The sequence below is a fragment of the Globicephala melas genome, chromosome 16, assembly GCF_963455315.2.
Source record: "Globicephala melas chromosome 16, mGloMel1.2, whole genome shotgun sequence".
Taxonomy (NCBI): domain Eukaryota; kingdom Metazoa; phylum Chordata; class Mammalia; order Artiodactyla; family Delphinidae; genus Globicephala; species Globicephala melas.
In genome coordinates, this window is record NC_083329.1 from 76,021,072 (window position 1) to 76,042,746 (window position 21,675).

The 21,675-nt window shown below is 38.7% G+C and overlaps 1 protein-coding gene across 1 annotated transcript in view; it reads right to left on the reverse strand.

Moving 5' to 3' along the window:
• The window catches only part of RYR2 (ryanodine receptor 2), a 721,218-nt gene that overhangs the window by 150,388 nt on the left and 549,155 nt on the right, over positions 1–21,675 (reverse strand). Inside the window, exons 59-62 of the mRNA XM_060286446.1 lie at positions 13,116–13,239; positions 12,443–12,558; positions 9,041–9,105; positions 6,546–6,667 (exon numbers count right to left, since the gene is read on the reverse strand). Of these exons, the coding sequence (XP_060142429.1) occupies positions 6,546–6,667; positions 9,041–9,105; positions 12,443–12,558; positions 13,116–13,239 (427 nt within the window). The remainder of the gene's footprint in view (positions 1–6,545; positions 6,668–9,040; positions 9,106–12,442; positions 12,559–13,115; positions 13,240–21,675) is intronic.

Below are 21,675 nucleotides of genomic sequence, written 5' to 3' on the forward strand. Positions count from 1 at the left end.
AAAAAAAAGAAGAAGAAGAAAAAAAGAAAAATAAACAGCTGATATATGAGCCGGAAAAAAGCAACATGATGTCGCGCAGAAAGAATCAATTATCTGAGCAGAATGTGGAGTAAAGATATTAAAGAAAGAGTCTTTGAGTGCATATCTTTAACAAACATGGTTAAAAAAGCACATATTATAAGGAACCAAAAAAAAATTGAAAGCAAAGCTAATTAATATAAAAGCAATCTATATGAACCCCGTAAGAATATAACTACTAGAAAACCACAAGGAGAAAACTTTAATTTTATCTGCCCCAAAGTACTACTGAGGTTCTAGAAATTTGTTGTTATGGATATCATTTAACAATGGAAGTATGGTGCTTTGGGCATAAAATGTTTACTTTTAGTATGTTTTATCATTTGGCCTTTCCTTCTCCCTGACCTTGACCACACCCCTTACACATATACCAAAGCATCCAGTGAATCTGAACACAATGAACTAGAGAGAGAATTTAAACAACTGATAATCCCTCAGAGAAAAACGTTACAGATGTGATAACTTAAAGGGCTTCTAATGCTAATTCATGACTTGAACATTTATTTCCTCTAGACTAAGTTCCTGGGTCTTCATGTCCTTCCTGGTGGTCACCAACGGGAGATTCCACATAAGGGGGCCCAGCACTCAACATGATGGCATTGGTACGCACTAATGCTTGGATCACAGCCCAGAGCCTGGACAATACCCGTTCTTGTCCTGTCACGTCTGTCACCAGGCAGTCTGGTGGCTTTCTTGCTGGGCCCTATTTTTAGGAACACTCAGTTTCATGCTATAATCTCTTCTAAACATCCCTCAGGATTCAGCTCAGACATGTTTACTCCAAGAAGCCTTTTCTAACACCACGTGTTCCTTCACCACTCCCAACCCAAGCTCAAAGAAGTCCCCTCCCAGTCAGGGGCCATCTGCAAATATCTACCAGGACACTTAACCTCCCGTATTACAACTGACACTCTTTTCACTTCTATCCAACAGTCTTCTGAACCCTCAGAGAGCACCGGTGGTCCACAGCCAGAACTTACCAAAGCCCTAACCTTGAAAATCCATTTGTACAGCACCCCCCCACACTCAGCTTGATTTTCCCAATCATGATGACAGCTATGTCCTCACTGCCCCATCCTCTCTTGCAAAGCTTTCCCATCACCAGCAGTGTGCAGATGTACACTCGTCAGGACTGGGGAGACAGGCTCTATGCCATAGAATCAATGGTGGCAACTGCTCATGGCAGAATGGGAGAAAGGAGTCAGGATCACTTTCATTACAGTGGACCACTTTTGTGGACCACTTTTATTACAGTAGGCTTTGGCCATCATCTCTCACTTCGGTAACAATGTGAAATAACGTATTGGTGAAAATTAATTATACAGGGCATGGGGTAGCTTTTCCAAGAAGACATTAATCTGCAAGTGCTTAAGTGACTTCGAGGTCTTGGGAAATCTCTTATCAGTGCTAAATATTTTTCAAACAATGATCTATTCAAGTAGATGTTAGACGTAAGATTAGACTTTAGCCCCCCCCCCACCCCAGAGCAGCATTATTTATCTTTAGGCTATAATTGAAATGAACAAAGACAATAAAACAAAAGCAACTTTCTCCAGGTGCCCTCATTCACTGAGCTTTCTGTGTGTTAACAGGGATCTGTCTCCCTGTAAAGAGTGATTACATCTTAGAATTGTACACACTTTGGATTCTTGGAATCTAGTCTATTTTAAGCAACATCTTTTACCTCTTACTCGCTGACACTCTCTAGTATCCAGAGTGAAACATTCTGCGACGTTGAATTTATAATACTAGGATTACGTTTTTAACCTATGAATTTGAATTATGAATTTATAATACTAGAATTATGTTTTAATCTAGACCCGGGGTGCTTTGCGGTGATAGGAAACAGAATTGCTCTGTATCCTGAGCACATTTATCTTGGAGAATCTCTCCGAAAAAAATGACTTCTTATGATATCAGCTGCTTCCCAACTCTAGGTGTTCCTAATTAGTAACAGATGTGCCACCAGAGAGACATACAGATATATAGAAAGCTAGGTCCTAAGAAAAGACAAATCGTATCTCTCTCCCTTCCAGTGCCACCCCCTTTCAGGGTGTAGCTTCTGTGCAGACTCTAAGGTTTGATTATTATAAACTTTGGCCTGTAGTTTTTCTAAAGACAATTTCCATAATCCCGTTATCCCCTTTCTCTATATCCCTTCATTATTAACATTCTTAAGAATTCATTCTGCAGTTTCCTCCCTGACTCATTGCCTTGTGAGTTTGCTTTCCACCTCATCGCTCTCCTGAAAAACACTCTTTTGAAGTTCTCAGTACCCTCTAAGTAGCAAATCTAATAACCTCCTTTTCCGTCTCCATCCTGGAGAGCTAGCTCTCCACAGTACTTGGCATCATTAACTACTTAAATCTGTGAAACTCTGGTTTCTGTTTTACAGTATTACTTCCCACCTCCTCTCTAATTAATTGTTCTCTCTATTCTTCAAAGATCCACTTCTGAAAACCCTGGAAATGTAATAATTCTCCAAGTTTTGGTTCAGACCTTTCAGCTTCTCCCCGATTCTCCCTTAGTTTCATCTGCTTTCAGAGCTTCGAGCAGGAGATGGGTATAGATTATCCCCAAATATGTCATTTCTTGCCCTGATCTCTCCAACATCAAACACCTACTTCCCACTTTCTGCTGGATATCTCCAGCTGAATGACCTGTTGGTACTTTATCCTTCCATATGGTACCACTTTAACCAAATTTAAACTCTTCTCAAAACTAGTTCTTCTGAAGTTTCTTGTTTTTGCTAGTGAGATCAATATTGTTCCAACCACTCAACACTGAAACTTCAGCCCCAGGTTGGCCTCCTCCTTTCTACTTGAGATAGGACTCATTCCCGAGGCGTGCTTACCTTCCCTCTTCCGTGTTTCTCAGACGCAGCCCCTCTCTGCATTTACATCTCCTGTGCACTCCCAGCACTTTATATATGGCCCATTTACACTCATCACAACGTAGTTCATGGTTAGCTCTATATGTATGTGTCTCCTCAGCTATCCTTTTAAGTCCATTAAAGTTGGGAACTGTGCTGTTGTATCTGTGTGTTTATCCTCAGACCTAGGACAGCACCTTGTACCCACGGGGCATTCAGAATACTTGCTGAACAAACCCACGGGTAGCACCACCTACTGGAAGCAGCACTTCTGTTACAACAGCTTGCATCCCTGCCATAGCTCCTAACGCCTGCCATGGCTTCCCAGCCATGCTACTCTTATCAATCCTACTTATGCTCCCAGACTGTCCTCATTCTTCTATTTAAAAAGCGTCAATGGCTTCTTAGTGCTAATGAATTAAGTAAAAAGAATAAAGATATTTTGACAGTTACTCTCAATTACAGTGTTCCATCATGAATCTACATAACCTATATTTCTCCTAAATGACCAGCTTCTACGCTGTACGTTGCTACCTAAAAAATATACCTTTTTCTTAATCTCTGACCTACGTATTTTTTAAGATCAGCTTTGAATGTCATGACTTCCATATATCTCCAGCCCACCCATACCCATCTAAGGGGTTCTTACTTTACTTTGACTCCTAGAGCACCGCTCAGCTTTCTGCTGCTGGAACAATATTTATTCCCATATACTTAGCCACTGTCACGTATACTCCTGGAGTGCAGATGCCCCATCTCACTCACCTCTGTGGACAGGAGAATATTGACTGTAGACAGGAAATGCTCGATACCTAATTTCTAGTACCAGGAGGTCTCTAAACAACTAATGGGAACAACCTGGTTTTAACTGTGGAGAAATTAATTTAGATCCACGTAACTACTGCTACACCCAACTGTTAAATACAAATTAAAACGATCATGGCAATGCTCATCACGTGTATACAGGTATGTTTGTTTATTCACAGTAGCAGGGCCAGTTCTTTTTTTAAACCTGTTTTATCGTATTTGTTACGTATTTTACTCATTGAAGTAATATTTAACTGAAGTAGTAAGAAATCAGAGATTTACAAATTTCAGTGATTCCGTTTCAACATGCCAAACAAATTATTTGTCTTTGTTAATGTGATAGTGATGGTGGTTGTTTTAAAACATATCTTTATGATTATTAAAGTAAGATTTTTTCATTTTAAAAACTTGGAAAACACATAAAAATAGTAATATAAAATCTACAATGCACTACCTAAAGAAAACCACCATTAACATTAAATTTATTCCTTACCAGTACTTTTCTATACATAAAAATTTACGTTCTTTTAAAAAATCCAAATCAATACTATTTGAACAAATGTTTTATTTTTTAAGTGATAATTTTCCTAAGTTATCATGTATTTGTACCCATCACCATTTTAATGACTGGACAACATGTACCATAACTTATTTACCATCACTTTATTCATTTTTCAACTCTGATTTTTTTCTGAGGATAAATTCTAGCTATGTTTGGCATTAAAGTACTGTGAAGAAATCAGTTACTTCTGTTGTTATGTCTCTCATTCCTGTGTGTTGGAATGTTAATGGCATACATTAAAGTTTAATGGCATACATTCCCTTTTGCGGAAGTGCTAGTGGGAGAAGTAAAACTTACCAACCCTCTTTCCAAGAAGTGAAGAAAAAAATTGAAGATGAAATCATTAAAAACTGGGGCAGTGTTATTAAAGGCCCCAAAACTACATCAACGGAGGCTAGCACAGAATCGTGATGTTCTTCTGATTTCTTCTATGAGGGATATAGTTGGTAAAGGAGAATTAGTTACTTCTGTAGTTAGTGAACAGTTCTTAGAGTAAAACTGAAAAATGAATGGCGAAAACAAGACACAATAAAAGGGGAAGGGAAAGAGCAGAGCTTGCATAATTTTTTTTCATTTTTTTCCCTATATTCTCCAACTGTATTTTGATTTATGTTAATGAATGTGATTAAATTATCAACACCCTCTAGGAACAAAGTTTCTGTTACAAAAGGTTAACTGGCCAGGAAAGACTAGGAGACTTTGCAGTAGCCTTGGTTCCATAGTGTTTAATGATAACTTGGTGTTGCGGCATTTTCCAGCTACTGTGAGCACTCACCATCCACAGGGGAACAATGGGGCCAGTGGTGTGGATGAGTGCGCGTGTGAAATGAGGAGAGATGGGTCTCTCTCTCCCCTAGGGAAGGCGGAAGGAAGGCCACGCCATAGTGGGGAAGGGGAGGGGGTTATCTGCATCTTGGAAAGTAGCTCTTCCTTCCCTTTCCTTCTGGTAACACAGTTGGTGGAAACAAAGTGAGTTACTGGAATGGATTCTCTGTTATTTTAACTGTCATCCATTTTATCAAATTCACAGGAAGCTTTATTATTTGAAGAAGTTTGGAAACATTTTTAATGCTGCTGCAATCTTACATCACATGATTGGCTATCTACCTGTTGGTAGACAACCAATTAGACAATAAATTTGAGCAAAGAGATGAGCTTAAGATCCCACCCCCAGTGCTATGCCCCGCAGGAATCTTACTTCCTCTTAACCCTCTGGGAACAGTCTACATTCAATGTCATCTCACCCTGTCCAATAGGCTGATACTGCACTGCCATTCAACATATCATTAAAGTCAAGTCTATGCTATGAATCTAAAATTACTCTAAAAAAAGTCTTTAGAAAATAAAAAAGAGGTTTCTTTCCCAGGCAAGCCTCTGATGACAGATCCACAGATACTGTGAAAGGATAAATGCATATTCTTTTAAGATGTTAAACTTGTGATAATACGGCTAAACAGCAATAGATAACTAAAAAATGTCAAGACCAAGGAAAGCCTGTATTCTACTTTATACAGGGTACTCATTTTTATAGAAATGTTTTTCAAATACAATCTAAAAGTTGGTTTGGACTCCTGTGCAATGTAATACAGAAGGCTTTCTCAGGAATTGATTCTCATGTATACTAAGTGCTGGCAGAATTTTGAGGACTCAAACTTGAAATCCTCAGCAGAATCACAAATAGATCTCCAAAGAATACTTGGGTTTAAAGAGAAATAAGAAAGCACTGCTAGGATGCTGGCTTGACTGGTGTGAGCAGAAAACTTTAAAAAGCGTATATGTTTACTTCATTTTATCCCAAGGTGGCTCATAATTTTTTAAAATTTAAAGTTATAATTTCTGAAAATGAGATTCTGCTGAAAAATACAGGCTGGCAAAAACATTCGATTTGAATACATTTTCAGGAATCCAATGTTAAAAAGTATCATTTAACAAAAACTACGAATGCACTGATGCCTCTCCAGCCTCTACTTGTGGATTCTGTATTGGGTATTTTGTTCCTTCTACTCAGCGTTACATTTAGCAGTAAAATATAAGAAAACTCAACATCTAGAACACATGTATTAACTTGCCAAAACCATCCTTCTCATAGTGTTTGATTCCAAGGGGCCAGGGGCCAGGGAACATGGGTGGGAACTCTTCGCGTGATCCTGCTTCAAGAACCTGAGATGCTCGTTCTCAAAAGGAAATGCACTTAAACAACGGTCTTTATTTTTCATAGCTATTTACCTAGTCACCATTTCTTTCTCTTTGTTTGATGCATGTCCTCCAGAACACAGAGGTCTGCTGGCTGCAGATAAGAAGTATAAACGATGGTTTTTGAAATACTGATCAATTAAAGGAAGAACAACCTGAAAGAAAGGAAAAGAAAACAGATCTACACAGTGGACTCTTCCGGGGGATGAATGAGTGCTGAGTTTTTAGAGCAGCCAGAGTTCTGTCCACATGCAATAAGTCCCCCATATCCACAGCCATGCCAGTCAGCACCATTTCAAAGTACGCCTCTCCTAAGTCTCACTCTGCTGTCTCCAGTCCCTATATGTATGTGTGTGTGTGTGTGCGCATGTGTGTAATTATAAAAAAAAACACATCAGATTTTCAATGGTTTGAAATTAGCCTCAATATTTTCTCAAAATGAAACAGTCTTAATATTTTCACATCATGCAGTTCCGTGCCTGAAAGGTTCAGAAATAATCAGTGATGACCTTCTACTGAGTCTCTAGCATGTCTGAGGATTGTAACTGACATGCTATCATTTCATGTATCCCAGTAACCACTCTGTACGGTAGCGGCCATCATCCCTGATTTCTAGGTATTAAATTGAGATGTAGAAAGTGAATGATTTACTCAGTCACATTGCCGCTTACCTACCTGCACAAAGCTCTTACCTGGCCTCTGTCAAAGCCCACCTCCCGATTCTGCCCTCTAATCCTGATGGCTGTTGGCCAATTCCTCCCCCTCCTCCGTCCACAGGCTTTGTGCCTGCCATTCACTCTGTCTGAGACGCTCTCCCCACACCCCATAACCTACTCACTTCACTCCTCCTGCAGGCCTCAGTGCAGTGGTACTTCATCAGATAAGCCTTTGCTGGCCTGTCAACTAGATAAACTCCCTGTATCCTCTGGTCTTTGAACATCATTTGCAATTTTGTATTTTTTATGTATGATTTTTGGGGTTAGTCTCTCTCCCTAAGGGTCTCTAAGGCACACAAGAGAAAGAAACATTTCTGGGTTTGTTTCCCATTAAAGCCCTCTCCTGGCCTCTATGACTACTGCTTGTTCTGTTTCATTTACCACTGATGCACCAGCGCTCAGGACCTTGTTGCAAGCCTGTAGCACGCGCTAGATAAATATTTGTTGAATAAATAAATGAAAAAAGTAATAATAACTGGCATTACCAGTATTCAGACTCAAGCCTGTCTAAATACATTTTTCCCCTACAAGGTAGGTATATTTTTTAATAATAGGAATACAAAAGCTTTTAGTGATCTTCCTAGGAAGTGGTGACACTGCCTGAACTTAGTGATTGACATATAATAGGTACTCAATAAATATGTGAATGAATGAATCACAGACTTAGTAGAAATCAAGCCACATTAGGCATGCATCTGCAAACAAAATCACTAGGGGCGCTGAGTGCACAGGCAATGAAATACAAGAATGTATTTTAAACGTGTGATTAGAGGCCATGAATACAGCACTTCTGATCACGGGTTCTCAAGGGCGATTACATCCTAGCAGAACAGATAACCAGCCATGTGCAGCCCAAGACAGACTTCAGAGGACGGATACAGATTTGGGGTGCAAGACTGGGTGGAAAGAAAAGACAAGAGAAATCTCCCTTACAGTAAAGGGTACAACTCTGAAAACATATAATAGAAACCAAATATTAATCAGTCAAAATAATATGTCATTTTGTCAATGACCTATAACCACCAAATGCAAGTACTTTGAGAGGAAATGGACGGAAATCATTAGGTCTTCAGGTTAACTAAAACATATTGTAAATAGGAAAGCTTCCCAAGGGCATTCTGTCTTTGTGATAGTGAATCTCCAGGACATAATTCCATGCATGGCACAGACTAGGCTCAGAGTAAACACTGAGTACGTGAATGGACCCAATGTGGACACTCTGCAACTCTTCATCTCCTTCCCGTACTGGCTGGAGTGTGCACAAAGCAAATTCTTGATAAATTCGTATTAAACGGAATAAATAAAAATCATGGGATATACTCTAAATATGAACAATTGATCCTCTCTGAGCCTCAGTTTTCCTCTTCTGAGTAGGATTCAGGTCCCACAAGGATTCTATAGTATAGGTTCTTATACCCACTGATAAATTAACTCATGCTTTTCCTCTATAACAAAGAAATATTCATCTAAAAATTTTAAATCAGAACAATATTCAAATGTTAGGAAATAGATGTTTCTCCTTTATGTCATAGGATAAAGGCAAAAAAGAGAACTCTGAGTCAGACTTCACAGAGGATAAAGTCATTTGAGAAATACGGTACGGAGAGCAGAGCGAGTTAAAGCACGACCAAAGGTGCTGGGAGCACATTTATCCCACGTGATCCATGCAGTTATTTTCATGCCACAGAATATTTAGTTAGAGTAGAATTCACATTTGGAGACAAGTGCATTCCATAAAGAGGCAACGATCTAAAGAGTATATCTGGTAAACAAACATATTGAAGGAAATACAGGATGGACTGTATACTGTACTTTAGCAAAGAACTTGATTTCTTGTTCATAAGGGAAGTGTTCTCCTTTGCTTCTGCTGCCACCATCTGTAGACATGAAGAGTTTTTAGGTACATGTTGCACTTCAAACACTGCAAGATATTCACCCCAAATGCTAAGTTTAGAACACATAGCTAAATGCGTTACCCCACTAAACTGAACACAAAAATATAAAGGCTAACTTCAGTTGTGTAATTTAAAAAAAGATTAAAAACATACCCAAATCAAAATTAAAGAGCTCTTGAGACAGCCCATACATGTGGTTACAAGCACAAACATACTGGTGTAGCTTTGAGATCTGATTGACAAGTAGGGAGGAAACTGGAATAAAGTAAAAATCCCACATTTTTAGCAGGAAAATCCCACATTCTCTTTCAGTAAGAAAGAAGCTCCCGGGGGTGAGAAAAGTGAGTGGAAAATAAGTAAACGTAATTTGTTAGATTTTAACACGGACCTCTAAATAAAGATAGTGACTTCTTGGTGTGACTGCAAGTTACAGCCTTTAATATTAATATACCAATGGAAAAATTTCAGGAAGCCAGTGCCTGTGATGACGGGGAGGACCACAGCTGTAATACTAGGTTGGAAAATGAACATTCTGCTAAAGAATAAAAAAGTTCACCGGTGTCAAAAGATAATTTCCATAAGCAAAGCAAAAAGCCCTGGATTTTCCCCATGGTGTAGAAAATGAGTTCAAGGTTAAGAACTGATTGACTGAATGCGTTTAGCTTAGAAGGTGGCCTTTCCTACCTCCCTCATGCATATAAAGGAGGTTTCATACATATAAAAGAGGTAGCAATAAACTATAATAACCACGATGCTATGCAGAATAGATTGGAGAGCTAAGAATTTCAGAACTGGATATAAGGTTTCAGTAAAATCTGTAAGCAGAGCTTCCATATTTTATAAGAATCAAACTGACTTTTGCTTGAAAAAGTTCTTTGGCACATAGAAATATAAACAATTTGAAATACACTTTATTAAATCTTAAGCATAAATTCAGGATAACTTTTAGAGAACTTAGGTAATACTTTGTAAAATCAGACAGTGCTCTTCCCATGAATAAGTAAAAGAAAATAATGGCTTTTCAATGCTTGCAAATTTCAATTTCTTCTAAATCACTTTTGCGCTAAAACTCTCTCAAGCATATTATGCAGAATGGCTGGATCCACCTAAGGGACCTTCTCATATAAACGTCATTGAGACAGAAATTTGTACCTATCTAAATCTGCTAATATTTCAAAGAACTAAATAGGAAATATCTTTCCTTTCATTATATATTTTAACAAAAATGCCTCTGTAGAAAATGTGAAAAGATTTGGAGAGAGTATGATCTGTGATGTAATACAAAACTTCAAAAAAGGCACAGGCATATTCTTACCATCACCATGAGTCTATGTTTAAGAATGAATATATTAAAGATGTGTTGCAAAGGCAATAAAGTGTAAGATAAAAGAAGACGGTATTACAGAAATTTTGGTTTTTAGTAATAATGAAAAATGAAAATGAAAACAAATGATCGTGTAGACAATCTCAACTCTGCTTCACCTCTTGACAGAATTCTTGTACATAATTTGCCCTGCCAAAGCCACCTGAAAATGGAACCGGTAACATCAGCAATTGTAAAAAAAAAAAAAAACTAATTTTGTTGCTCTATATTAATCTAACCTTATTTCTCCACAGAATTCTGTTCATAATACCTTCTCTATCCTATAGAAAGAAAGAAATGTGTGAAGTGGGTGAATCTGCCCTGTAGTTAGCTTCTCACCACTCCTTACACACAAACGCTGTCCTAGGAGGTTTATTCAGAAACTTGAATATAATGTGAATAAAGCAAAGCCTAAACACATTTTACCCTTCAAAGTTCTGTTTCTGCTACCCATACATAAGCAAAAACTTTGCTTATTCCCTTTCCAAACGATCACTCTTTATTCCCTTTTCTCCTCTCTCATCAAAAAAAAACCCGCTGGATCCCAGAGCTGCTACTCATACAGATACTTTTAAATGTGGATTAGAAATGTCAACACTTAACTTTGTGCATAAAAGCTTCAAAAGTTCACCATGGCCTCATGCTTGTTCTTTGGTCAAATTTCATTCAGACTAATTTGGCTACTAGTCAAGGTGACTATCATATTTAAAAATATCATATTTAAAATATCATATTTAAAAAAATATATTGTTGGATGAGTTACAAAGAGACTGCATATTATAGATTAGTTTGTATAACTGGCCTTTATGATAAAGATGGTTAAGAGAGGAAAAATATAGCATTTGTACTGTAGCTAAAGAGGCAGGTGGAAAAAGAGGGAGGTTCTTTAAGAGGACGATGCTCAAGTAGAAAATCATACTGGGGATCTAATCATATTGGGGATCCAGGGGCCAGGAACAAGAAAATACCAGAGCTCGAATTTCTATAAACTTTAATCTGATTCTGTGCTGAAAACTAATATAAATCCTAAGAAAACAGCAGCAAAAAAAGCCCTTGGTTAGGAGGGGTTTGTTGCTGATGTATCGCTAAGGGATCTAGGACTATGGGCCTCAAGGAAAGGGGCTGAAAACAGAAAGAATGAGGGTTAAAAAACCAAAACAAAAACAGAAAGAGAACCTTAAAACTGGAAAAGAAAACAAGAAGATGCACCACCAGCAGAGCACACTGCCTTTCAAAAAGGACCAAACTCTACTCATTTATATCCTAATACCAACCAGTGGCTGGAAGGGGATCTGACACAAAGGTGAGTAACTGACAACTTGAATTTTAATTCAACAATGCTGAGGATAAACACAAAATAAGAGAAGTGAGAGGAGGCTGTCTTGATGATCTGTTCTGAATCTTAGATTTAAAATAAGGAGTTCTTTTTGTACTTAAATGGCACTGAGCCAGATGGGGAAGAGGTCTTTCCTTTTACTCTAAGAGAATAATCAAGTATTCTGTATTGCAGATACTCTAATATAAATGTGTAACGCTGCACAGGCTAAACTCAAGGCCTTTACATTGTCCAGAAATTTGGAGAATCCATAGAGTTTTAGTTTAGTTTTTTTTTAAGAGCAGAGAAATTAATTTCATAAGGAAAGATTTAAGTGTACCTTAAAATCTGATGTCCATCCAGTGTATCTTTCAAAATGAAAAATCAATGCCAATAAACATTTTAAGGAGAAAAGTATTATGTTAGATTTTTTTTAAGTTCTCAAAATTTACCCATCCTTAAAAATGAGTTTGCCTATTGACTTTTAGACTCAAATTAGTATTATGATGGATAGAAAGTGTTTATACCATCCGGGAGCAGACCACAAGCATCCCAGTAGCCTATGCTGTTCTATCTCCTGATGTTGTAAATGTTAAGAATAACAAAAACTGGGCGGTTAGTAATAGGACTATGGTACCTACCAAACTCCAGGATATACTGGTGGGCTTCGTCCACATAGCGAATGAGTTGCTGAAGGAAACTATAGGCAAATCGTTTCTCAATAGAAGGAGTGTCCAATTCCAGGTCCTTGAATCCTCTAGAAAAGCAAAAAGGAAAAATGGAAACCAACATCTACAAAGACTGTTAGAAGGTAAGGTAAAAACGAAATATATTTTGTTAAATACCTATATAGAGAGAAGTATATTTAACATTTTACATATAGCAATATATAGATGGGTATAGATACACACACAGAGATACGGATAAATTTGCAAGGTTAGCTAATATTCTTGTAGGTAAAAACAAAAAAGATTTAATTTATAAAAAATACTTTGCACCTGATATAAAACTGTACTAAATAACTATTACTATGTAATAAAATGTTGCATTTAGAAAAACAGAGTGTCATTTTTGCCTAGGGATTTTGCCTAAATGATGGATGGGGACTTAACATAAGAAGTGTAAGGAACTCAGTTATGTGGCACAACAGCTAAGGGCATTAATGTTTCTGACACGTATATTTTGAACATACTAAACAGTAGCTCTAAGATTTAAAGAGATCACTGAGTTCATTTTCAGCCTTAAATCTGACAGGGATATTTAAATATTCAGTCTTATAACGAGAATGTGTAACTGGAGTAGGTGTACTTTTACCTGGATACAGCATAGCCATTGATCTGCAGGAACTTGAGGATGTCCTGTGCTTTTTCCCTATCCTTGGCTTTCTCTTTGGCCGTCAGTGTATCATAGGGTACCAGCAGGGGATGGTTTCCACCTCCTAAGAGGATGTCAAGACAGGAACACAGCATAGTAATTAGAAAATAATGTGAAATGAGATACGGCTGCATGTATAATAGGACTGCACTACAGAACTTCTGGTGTCCTCCACTTATACACAGGATATATAGGACTCATATAAGACTTCCCTCTCTCGTGCCTTTAATGCTCCAATTAATTTAGGAAACCTGTTCAAAAAAGACTGTGCTTATGCCTTCTAAGAGGCAATTAAAACATGAACATACAGGCATCTGTAATTTCAAATGCCAATGACATCTGCAGTCACACAAGAAAGGAAAAGAAGCTGTGTTCTCCTCTCCACTGGAACTCCAAATGCAGAGTGTATTTATGCACCAGAACATGCACAGCTGGATCCAGTGAAATTACAAGGCATGTTTCAAGCAATATGCTTCATTTGCCACCACACAGAGAGAAGAGAAAAAAATGTCTTAAATATGGAATTTTTACTATGCCTCCCAGATCAGAGAGTACTTTATGGTCACACCTTTCTAAATATACAAAACCCAAACTTAGACTGCAGGTACAAGTTGATTGCTCTTAAATATCTAATAAAAGTAACATATGTACTTGATTCAGACTTTTGGCAAGAACCTAGGTTTCTACTATACCTCTTCTGGTAAGAAATACTAAAAGCATTCTTTGAGATTTGAAAATTCTGGGAAGCATTTAAACTTAAAAAAACGGATAAAAAGAAAACAATTTATAAAATTATAAATTTTATAAAAGTTTTTGTAAAAATTATAAAAATTTCAAAAAATGCACTGGTAATTCCAGATGTTAAGATTTGATACAGCGAAGGCTATTAAAGCAGCAGCTACATGCATAGCGTAGTATGTCCCAAATTTAAAGTTTACAAAACACATACAGGAATATATTTTATGCGGGATGCTGAAATTCCTTGAAATACAACTGCTAAGGGAACACCAGAAAAAAACAACTATTTTGTTTGAATTATGATGACAACATAGAGACTATTAAATCCCTGTCCGATGGGGTTAAGCCAGGAGCTCCCCAAACAATCATAAATATTGAATCGGTCCCACACAAGAAATACGCAGACAAAAAGACAAAGGAGAAAATGCCATGCTCTCCTAGAGCTTGCTTTGACTGAGAGCGCCATCTACAGAAATGCAATCACGCACTGAACCTTCTGACCATTAGGTGACACTATACACCACAAATGCAGAGGGAGAGTCGGGAACTACCAGGTTAACACGAAGCATATTAAGAAGTCATCAGTAATTTTACAGTATGATACAATTATTAATGTAATATAATACACTTGTCAGTAGAATACAATTCTCATGTGATACTAAGAAACATTTTGTGGACAGCAAGAAGGATATAGAATCAACTCCTAAGCCCACTGAGAACAAATTTGACTTCTATCATAATCACAGATAGAATTTAAAAGCATATTTTATGAAAAAATTTATGAAGCAAACATTTAATCATGCTGCGGTCATAACCTATTTAGAAATTCCACTATTGCATGTAGTTCTTTATTCCTAGAGAAACTGGCAACTTAATTTGTAATCCACAATGATCTGCGGGGGGAGGTCAGACACTAATAGGTTACTTTGGGAAGGGTGAGGGGCAAGGGGGGGTGGGGAAGAGGGAAAGAGAGAAAGAGAGAGAGAGAATGAATAAAGCCTAAACTTTAAAAATCCTAAGAACGCAAAGTACGCTCTGACTCTAAAACCCTTCAGCACTAGATAGGGTGGGTTCTTTGAAGTCAGCCAACAGACTGGAAATGATGTCCTTTGCTGTGCCACTCAGCTAATGGCAGTGTGACTACCTTGATCTTGCCTATTTACAACATGAGTATAGATACTATGTGGAAGGGAGATAAAGAAACGAGCTAAACCTGAGAGGTGAATAAATACGCAGGAATTCCTAGGACTCTGCCTCAGACATACCGCCTGGCTTGTGTACTCATGCATGCTAAAGGGTCAAAATTGTGTTGACACCAGCACTGTCCTTAGTGACAGATCATTGCAGCCCAAAATATGTGGTAGTGGGGAAAGAAGAAGAAAAAGAAATGCTAGTTCTTTACATTTTTCACTAATTGGGGAACATGGATAATATTTCTTGGACTCTCACTCCTTTTTTCTATTCATGACATACTCCTTAAACTGCCTGATTTCCCCCAAACTCTGCTAGCTTCTTAAAGTAGATTGGGAAGGCACTGAGGAACAGACAACCTGGGTGAGCAAGAGAGGAAATTTTCTCCCGGTTTTTCTAAAGCAGATTCATCTTCTGCACATAGATGTAGGGATGATAAAAGAGCCCTGAGCCCTGGATGGGGCTGAAACAAAAGTGGGCAGGTTTGGCACTGACTCTCTTAGTTGTCCAAGTGTCTAAATGACTAAATGGCTATTTCAAGTCATTTCCTTATTCCTGACTTCCTGGCTTCTCTCTTCTCTCCTGCTGTTTCTGTCTCTTTCCTATTGTTTTTCAATGTCTCTCTCTCTCAAACACACACACACACACACACACACACACACACACACACACACACACACACACACACACACACACACACACACACACACACACACACACACACACACACACACACACACCATAGGTACTAAGACATGCAGTAGGTGACAGGCCTCTCCCACACTCCCACCCGCAGAGTTGTCAGGACACAAGTTGGCTGTCAAAGTCTCCAGGAGAGGGAGCAAGTTGGAGAAAAGACACCTGCAGCTTCTGTCCTAAAACTGTCCACAGTCTCAAGCCTTTCTGGTTCCAAGAATCATTTCTCCTTCCTTTAGCCCCAATAACTTAAAGATCCAGTGCTATATATTTCAAAACCTTTCCTATTGGCCTGCTGTTTTAGTGCCAAACAATTCCCTTTCTCCTTTGAAAGGGTAGCCTTCATGGGGTAAGAATACTAATTTCACCACCTCACCTTTCAGCCTTTGCTCCAACTATGCTTGTCTCCCCCCTACACAGTATGAATTTGGACCAGTACAAGCTGGATGCAGAGGTACAGATGCCTCATTTATGAGTGATGTGCTTCAAAGAAAACACTGACTGTAGGACACCCAATGGCTGGCCCAGAAATTAAAGGATGATGATTTTCTAGCATACTTATTAGAAGTGAGTACTAAGATAGCCGCTTATTACTTTTAGTTGTAACCAAACCATAGTGATTGAAACACACTTAGAAAACAAAACTGAATTTTTTTCATGTAATCTGCTCATGGAACAAATAGTAATTTTGTTAACTAGTTATGTGGACAATGCTCCTTCAATAACCTAAGTGAAAATTCTATAACTCTGTAACTCAGTTACCCATCCATCCTTCCATCCATCCATCAGCCAATCAAACAACTGATCATTCATTTTACAAACACTGATGGAATGTTTCTAGAAAAACAGGTCTAGCCCTGAGCCAAATTCTTGAATAGGCAATTTTGGTATATGGAATCCTTTTTGTTCGTTTCTATGCCCAATTCTAATTTGTTTTACTCGGTTTCCTAGTGCTTGGTGCCTGGTACTGCCCTCCAATATCACAGCTATTCCTTTCATTATGAAATATCTCCACCTCCCAAAATGATCTCCTTCTCTATTCTTACCTGTATCAATAAATAAGAAATAGTTTCCTGGTGTCCAGAGCTGTACAATAAGGATGACAAAAGTCATCAAAATTGTGGCCCTGAACCTGAACTATATTCTCATTGGGGGAAAGAGACCCACATAGGAAGTAACTAAAGAAAACACACACACACACATTATAAACAATATGTGTATAATCTAAAGCTAATGCTGCTGATTTATTCAGCTAATACTGAATAAATAACAATGAAAGAGATCATCAGATGCATTAAACTGAAGAAAATATTTATGTAAATATCATATATTTATATTAAGAAATATAATTTTCTCAATAAACTAAGAAAAGATTTGAGAAATGACTAAGAGAATACTAGGTTGTTTTAGTATTTAATAAAAACAGCATAAAAGAGCAAGCAAAAGAATATAAGAGGGGCGGAGTCAAGACGGCATCCTAGGAGGACGCAGAATTCGCGTCTCCGCACAACTAGGGCATCCACCAGGCCCCAGTGGGGGACCACGGTCACCTGAGGGGACGGGAGGAACCCCCAGCGACCGGGTAGGACGCGGGGTGCGGGGGAGTGAAGGGGGAGGAGAAGTGGCGGCGGGACGGGACTAGCGTCCCTGAGGGGAAGGGATCCCAGGCCCGAAGGGGGAAATTGGGGAACCACTGGGAGGGCAGAGGATCAAAAGGGAGCGTGGCCAGGTTTCCCCTGCCCACTTGGACCCCTCAGGAACCTGCTGAGATCCCCGGGCCTGATCCTCTGCCCACCGAGGCCCCCTGCAGCCGCGTGGGTCCTGAGGGAGTGGGAGGTGGGGAAGGGGGAGCAAAAGTAAAGCCCAGACCTCCAGGGCTGGCACCCCTGAAGGGTGGCTGGCACCCCAGTGGCTACGGGGAAGACCCTGGGGGAGACAGTGGGGGAGGGGCACGAAGGAACGGAGGGGAACGGGGCCAGTGCTTTCCCTGTCCACTTAGGCACCCGAGAGGCTGCTGGGACCTAATCCTCTGCCCTCGGAGCCTCCCTCCTGCTGCTCAGAGCCCAAGCCCCGCCCCTACACTGCCACCCAGGGCCCCACCTCTGCACTCAGAGACCCCCTCCAACGTGCTGGCCCTAAACTCCACCCACACACCCTCAACTCAGGGCCCTACCTCCAAACTCCAGAACTGCACACTCCAGAGACCCTCCTTTCCACATGCTGCCTCTCCACTTCTGCGCAGGTCCTAAGCAGAGGCCCCGGCCCACCCAAAACCCCGCCCCTGCCTAAGTTCCACCCACTGCCTAAACCCCATCCCTATAGCCAAGGCTTTTTTGTTTTTTTCCTCTTTCAGATTGGGGTTCTGCTTTACCTGGTTGATCCACTGTTGTTGATTCTTTTATATTTTTTTTCCCAATAAATCTTTTATTTTTCTAATTTTATTTTATTCTTTATACTTTGTTAGTGATCTCTCCTTTTGGTGTGTTGCCACCCCCCCACCTGTTTTTTTTTCTGTTCTGGTTTTATTTTACCTGGCTGCAGTTGTTTCGATTATAGTTTTATTTTTCCTAATATGCTTTTTATCTTCCTAATTTTATTTTGTTTTTTATTCTTTGATATTTTACTGTTCCTTTTCTTCTTCCTTTCTTCCTTTTCTGTTTTTTTTTTTTTTTTTTTTTTTTACTGCACCACGAAGCTTGTGGGATTTTGGTTCCCAGGCCGGAGGTCGGGTCCAAACTCCTGTGGTGGGAACTCCGAGTCCAAACCACTGGACTAACAGAGAACCTCAGACTCCAGGGAATATCAATCAGAGTGGGGCCTCCTGGAGGTCCTCATCTCAGCACCAAGACCTGGCTCTATCTAAATGCCTGCAAATTCCAGTGCTGGATGTCTCAGGCCAAACAACCAGTAAGATAGGAATACAGCACCACCCATCAAAAAAAAAAAAAGGAAATGAAAAGAAAAATATGTTACAGACAAAGGAGCAAAGTAAAAACCTACAAGACCAAATAAATGAAGACAAAATAGGCAACCTACCTAGAAAAGAATTCAGAGTAATGATAGGAAAGATGATCCCAAAACTCGGAAATAGAATGGAGAAAATACAAGAAACATTTAACAGGATCTAGAAGAACTAAAGAGCAAACAAACGGTGATGAACAACAAATTACTGAAATTAAAAATACTCTAGAAGGAATCAATAACAGAATAGCCGAGGCAGAAGAACGGATAAGTGAGCTGGAAGATAAAATGGTGGAAATAACTGCCGGGTAGCAGAATAAAGAAAAAGAATGAAAAGAATTGAGGACAGTCTCAGAGACCTCTGGAACAACATTAAATGCACCAACATTCAAATTATAGGGGTCCCAGGAGAAGAAGAGAAAAAGAAAGAGTCTGAGAAAATATTTGAAGAGATTATAGTCAAAAACTTCCCTAACATGGGAAAGGAAATAGTCAATCAAGTCCAGGAAGCACAGAGAGTCCCATACAGGATAAACCCAAAGAGAAACATGCTGAGACACATATTAATCGAACTATCAAAAATTAAATACAAAGAAAACATACTAAAGGCAGCAAGGGAAAAGCAACAAATAACATACAAGGGAATCCCCATAAGGTTAATGGCTGATCTTTCAACAGACACCCTGCAAGTCAGAAGGGAGTGGGAGGACACTTTTAAAGTGAGGAAAGGGAAAAACCTACAACCAAGATTATTCTACCCAGCAAGGATCTCATTCAGACTCCACAGAGAAATTAAAACCTTTACAGATAAGCAAAAGTTAAGAGAATTCAGCACCACCAAACCAGCTTTACAACAAATGCTAAAGGAACTTCTCTAGATAGGAAACAGAAGAGAAGGAAAAGACCTACAATAACAAACCCCAAACAATTAAGAATATGGTAATACAAACATACATATCAATAATTACCTTAAATGTAAATGGATTAAATGCTCCAGCCAAAAGACAAAGACTGGCTGAATGGATAAAAAAAAAAAAAGACCTGTACATATGCTGTTTAAAAGAGACCCATTTCAGACCTAGGGACACATACAGGCTGAAAGGGAGGGAATGGAAAAAGATATTCCATGCAAATGGAAATCAAAAGAAAGCTGGAGTAGTAGTTCTCATATCAGACAAAATAGACTTTAAAATAAAGACTATTACAAGAGACAAAGAAGGACACTACGTAATGATCAAGGGATCGATCCAAGAAGAAGATATAACAATTGTAAATATTTATGCACCCAACATAGGAGCACTTCAATACATAAGGCAAATGCTAACAGCCATAAAAGGGGAAATCGACAGTAACACAATCATAGACGGGGACTTTAACACCCCACCTTCACCAATGGACAGATCATCCAAAATGAAAATAAATATGGAAACACAAGCTTTAAATGATACATGAAACAAGATGGACTTAACTGATATTTATAGGACATTCCATCCAAAAACAATAGAATACACTTTCTTTTCAAGGGCTCATGGAACTTTCTACGGGATATAGCACATCTTGGGTCACAAATCAAGCCTTGGTAAATTTAAGAAAATTGAAATCGTATCAAGTATCTTTTCCAACCACAACGCTATGAGACTAAATATCAATTATAGGAAAAAAACTGTAAAAAAACAAACACATGGGAGCTAAACAATACACTACTAAAAAATCAAGAGATCACTGAAGAAATCAAAGAGGAAATCAAAAAATACCTATAAACAAATGACAATGAAAACAAGATGACCCAAAACCTTTGGGATGCAGCAAGAGCAGTTCTAAGAGGGAAGTTTACAGCAATACAATCCTACCTCAAGATACAAGAAAAGTCTCTAATAAACAACCTAACCTTACCCCTAAAGCAGTTAGAGAAAGAAAAACAAAAAAACCCCAAAGTTAGCAGAAGGAAAGAAGTCATAAAGATCAGATCAGAAATAAATGAAAAAGAAATGAAGGAAACAATAGCAAAGATCAATAAAACTGAAAGCTGGTTCTATGAGAAGATAAACAAAATTGATAAACCATTAGTCAGACCCACCAAGAAAAAAAGGGAGAAGACTCAAATCAAGAGAATTAGAAATGAAAAAGGAGAAGTTACAACAGACACCACAGAAATACAAAGCATCCTAAGAGACTACTACAAGCAACTCTATGCCAGTAAAATGGACAACCTGGAAGAAATGGACAAATTCTTAGGAAAGCACAACCTTCTGAGACTGAACCGGGAAGAAATAGAAAATATAAACAGACCAATCACAAGCACTGAAATTTGAAACTGTGATTAAAAATCTTCCAAAAAACAAAAGCCCAGGGCAAGATGGCTTCACAGGCGAATTCTATCAAACATTTAGAGAAGAGCTAACATCTATCCTTCTCAAACTCTTCCAAAATATAGCAGAGGGAGAAACACTCCCAAATTCATTCTACAAGGCCACCATCACCCTGACACCAAAACCAGACAAAGATGTCACAAAATAAGAGAACGACAGGCCAATAGCTCTGATGAACACAGATGTAAAAATCCTCAACAAAATACTAGCAAAGAGAATTCAACATCACATTAAAAGGATCATACACCATGATCAAGTGGGGTTTATTCCAGGAATGCAAGGATTCTTCACTATACGCAAATCAATCAATGTGATACACCGTATTAACAAACTGAAGGATAAAAACCATATAATAATCTCAATAGATGCACAAAAAGCTTTTGACAAAATTCAACACCCATTTATGATAAAAACTCTCCAGGAAGTAGGCATAGAGGGAACCTACCTCAATATAATAAAGGCCATATATGACAAACCCACAGCCAATATCATTCTCAATGGTGAAAAACTGAAACCATTTCCTCTAAGATCAGAACAAGACAAGG